The following is a 3924-nucleotide window of genomic DNA, read 5'->3' as shown; positions in this document are numbered from 1 at the left end:
CGTCTTCTTGCCATTCTTTCGGGACTTAAATACGGATTTGATGCACGAGAAAATAGTGCATATTGGACGTGAAGAAAAAAACGCGCCTGATTTAAATGTCACACCTGAACGCTCACATCCATTTAATTATGTTTGAAATTATGAACATTGCTCAACATCATGAAAATTAAACCTTATTTTCAATAAGCAATACTGAAAAATATTTGGGGGTGCTTAACTTTTTTCCAGGTGTATAGTTTAGTAAATTTTATCTATTTCTATTACATCAAAGTTTATTGGTTTTCAGGAATCAAACATTAAATATTTACTATGTCATTGTACAGTGCTTAAAACGAACAGCTTTGTATATACAGCAAATGTATGATCATGCACATTAACGGTAAATTTCCTCAACCAAGTATGAATTTCAAGAAAAGATTTACATTCTCTCCAGTTTGAAAGCAGTACTTTAAAGTAAGTACCTGCAAACAAATCAAGGCCAGGAGAAAACCAAAGTAATGCACTCGTGTAATACTTCTTCCCAATAACTTATTTTAATCCAATCTAAAACAATTTCCTAAAACTTTGAAATTTTCTTTTGTTACTATATGTTAGTCAATATAATGCAAAACTCATTTTCTAAAGAAGGTAAATACCAGAAACAGCTAATTTTTTTTCATTCTTAAATATTTAATGTGTATGGAAAGTAAAAACAATCCTCTGAAAAGGATTAGCTGTTATGGCTGAAAATATTGGTATCTAGTTGTATCTACATATATTCAGTTTTATATCACTGTATTGTAAGATCCTCCATATCTTTTTTTTACACTTATCTTGAATATATTAGTTGGTATTATTGTAGGTGTGAGATTACATCACGATAAGAAATTTGTTTTACCACAGTTTTCAGGTTTTATTGTTTTTATATTTACCATTCAGTTACATTTTGAATAACTGCCCTAAAGATGGGTGTTTTATCAGTATTATTGTGATGTAATATCAAATTATAAACCTCGCTTCAGGAGCTTAGGCATTTAAGTTTAACTTCTTGTATACTGCACTATTCTATAACAGCAGTTAAAAAAATAAATAATTTATTCATTTACAACACCAAAAATCTAACTGCACAGTTTACTGCACAATTCTTTACCAATTTATGGGTGAAAAAACACAAGAAGCTTCATCCATATTCTTTCCTTGCTTTAAGATACTGAGCCCCACAACTTTGTACTATACTATCTTTTATCTGGAGCTTAAGGACAAATAATAAAAACACAAATATAAAAGGTCTCACTTGACAAATTGATATTTCAAGTAATGACCACAGGAAAACTAATTTGTAAAAGACTGATTTGTCTTTTACAAAAATACACTTTAAAGCACAGTAATATGAGTTGAACCTTTCTATTATCAACATTACAAAAATCTTATTTTTCCATCTTACAACCTTGTCCGATACAAGACACTTGTCAAATTTTTCATAGTGTTAAATGCTTAATCAATGAAAGTTTGTTGCTACCAGAATTACCAAATTATAACCCTATTCTAGACTGTAATACTGACTTTTTAGAACTCATATTTACACTTTTTTTTCTTACAAAGTGTTAACAATCTATATATATTCAAAACTTAATGTGAGATTTTTTATTTTACAGTAATTGTTAATTTCTAATAAAATACATTATTGTCAAACTACAATTCAGCTTAAAGAGCTATTACTGAAAATTATTAAACTAAAATACAAAAGGACTTACTTCTTTCAGGTTGAAAGGATTACCAAGAATACACTTTAATGAAGTCTCTGTCACTGGACTACATTCAACATTAACTAGATTGTCTTTCTGAATAAATAAACAAGTGATAATTTTTCAATATCTACAAACATAAAGGCAGTTCTTAATCATTAGCATAATTTCATTTTTTTAAGAATATTTCCCATCACAAAGCTTATCTCTATACTAAACAAACCACCATTCTGCAACCTGTTTCTTAACTGTACAAACTGTCTCATCTATCAACAATAATTATCTATATACAGACTTATCTCTGCACTAAAGAAGCTATCATTCTACATCCTGTTTCTTAACTCTACAGACTGTCTTCTCTCAACAATAATTAACAATATATAGCTTATTTCTACACTAAATAAACCATCATTCTGCAACCTGTTTGGTAACTCTACATAATTTATCTTCTCTCAACAGTAATAGTAATTAGTAATATGCATCTTATCTCTACTAAACAAGTCATGATTCTACAAACTGTTTCTTAACTCTACAATAAGGTGGTCCATACATATATATTAAAAAATGAAAAGGCACAAATGAGAGCTCCTGATGCATTTTTTCATTCCTCATATGGAGACAGACCTCAGACTGAATTTTGAACTAAATACATCAATGTTTAAGGGTAGCACAAATTTGAAGAAATTTGCTACAAGTTTACTTCTCCAGTTAATTTTCTTAATTACCCTTTGTTTATCAGTTGGCAAACAATGATACTGTTGCATGAGCTCGTAAGATTGTTATATTACTATGTACAATATTTTATAATTCAATATAATTGGTTCATGTATCATGCAGTTTCTAGATTTAAGAGGCAACAATTCAGCATCATGTCAGATGATGTCACACTTTTTCAGTTATTGATTGTTTGTGGTGTGATGTTTGAAATTATGCTTTCAATGGTATTTGCCAGAACTACTGGTCCATTGAGTAGACCAGAAATCTGTCTGTTTTAAGAGATTCCAAGCACAATGGGCATCACTTAACAAATTTCATTTCAGGCCTGATGATGGTGATGAAGATATTCACCTTCTCTTTATCAGTACAGTGAAACAGGAAACAGATGAAGCAATGCTTTACTTGAATAGTATGTTACAAATGAAATCATATCCCAGAGAAGATTACAAAAAATTCTTTAATCTTTCACTTGTGTTTCTATGAAACAAGTCTTCCTCTGAAGTGATGTTCAGAGCTCCCGGTGCATATCATCATGCATATTGGATGGCTAAACCCACATGTGCTATCAAAATATATTTCTCCTTCGATAACAGTTCAAACTGACTGACCAAGAAACCAAGGGCTTGACACAAGCATGCCCTTTCATAACTTGGTCTACACTCGCTGTTGGAATAAAACTCCCATAGCAATGGCTGCACCCTTCAATGACCTCAGCATGATGTTAAAATTATCTACATATCTAGATCGTTCAGTTGCTAATGTGAAATGTCAGGCTTCAAATGGAACTTATGGTATTTATCAGATGACTTTGCTCTGTTTGATGAAAGAGTTCAAATAACTACTAGACATGAAATCTCAATACTCCAGAGAAGAAAGAGAACCTTCACTGATCAGAGGGAAAAACTTTAATATCAAGGCTCCTTTGCAACCTTATGTAACAAAGAGGACTCTTAACATATTCAAGGTCTTAAATTTAAATGGGAAAAAGAAAGCAAAACATTCCTAAAGAAAGACCTGGCAGACTGGAAAAGGATTCCAGAATATAAAAAAATGCAGAAGGCAGCTGCCAGGTTGAAAATTGTGAATGACTGTGCATAGAGAGGTATTGCTCTGATATAAGCATTTAACCCCATCACCCCAGGTATCCTTTACTGCTCATGACACAAGGTTTTAGTGTCTTTCATTCAAAACTTTATTAAACTACTTTTTGTTTATGTTATACTAATTAGAATAGCATAAAATCTTAACTAATAATCCATATTTTAATTGCATACAAGTTTTAAGTTCTTAATTCTACAAGGCAATATTTAAAATAATCCTGAATTTCTACTACTGTGATACATTTTCTCTTAGCATGTCATCCATCCCTATTTTATCCACTACTCCTTGAAAAAGTACGAAATAAACGTAAATTACTCTCTATAAAATCGTTATTGCTCAGAAAAACCATAATCTTTATAGTCTTCAATTTTGTTTGGTTACA

General features: G+C 30.9%; 1 protein-coding gene across 1 annotated transcript in view; it reads right to left on the bottom strand.

Annotated features, from left to right (window-relative positions):
- LOC106457102 (integrin alpha-PS1-like) overlaps positions 1 to 3924 on the bottom strand; it is a 98467-nt gene that overhangs the window by 13975 nt on the left and 80568 nt on the right. Inside the window, exon 15 of the mRNA XM_022382916.1 lies at positions 1734 to 1820. Within this exon, the coding sequence (XP_022238624.1) occupies positions 1734 to 1820 (87 nt within the window). The remainder of the gene's footprint in view (positions 1 to 1733; positions 1821 to 3924) is intronic.

Source organism: Limulus polyphemus, unplaced genomic scaffold, assembly GCF_000517525.1.
Source record: "Limulus polyphemus unplaced genomic scaffold, Limulus_polyphemus-2.1.2 Scaffold292, whole genome shotgun sequence".
Lineage (NCBI taxonomy): Eukaryota > Metazoa > Arthropoda > Merostomata > Xiphosura > Limulidae > Limulus > Limulus polyphemus.
The sequence above is the reverse complement of the archived record's forward strand: the minus strand, read 5'-3'. Positions and strand labels throughout refer to the sequence as shown.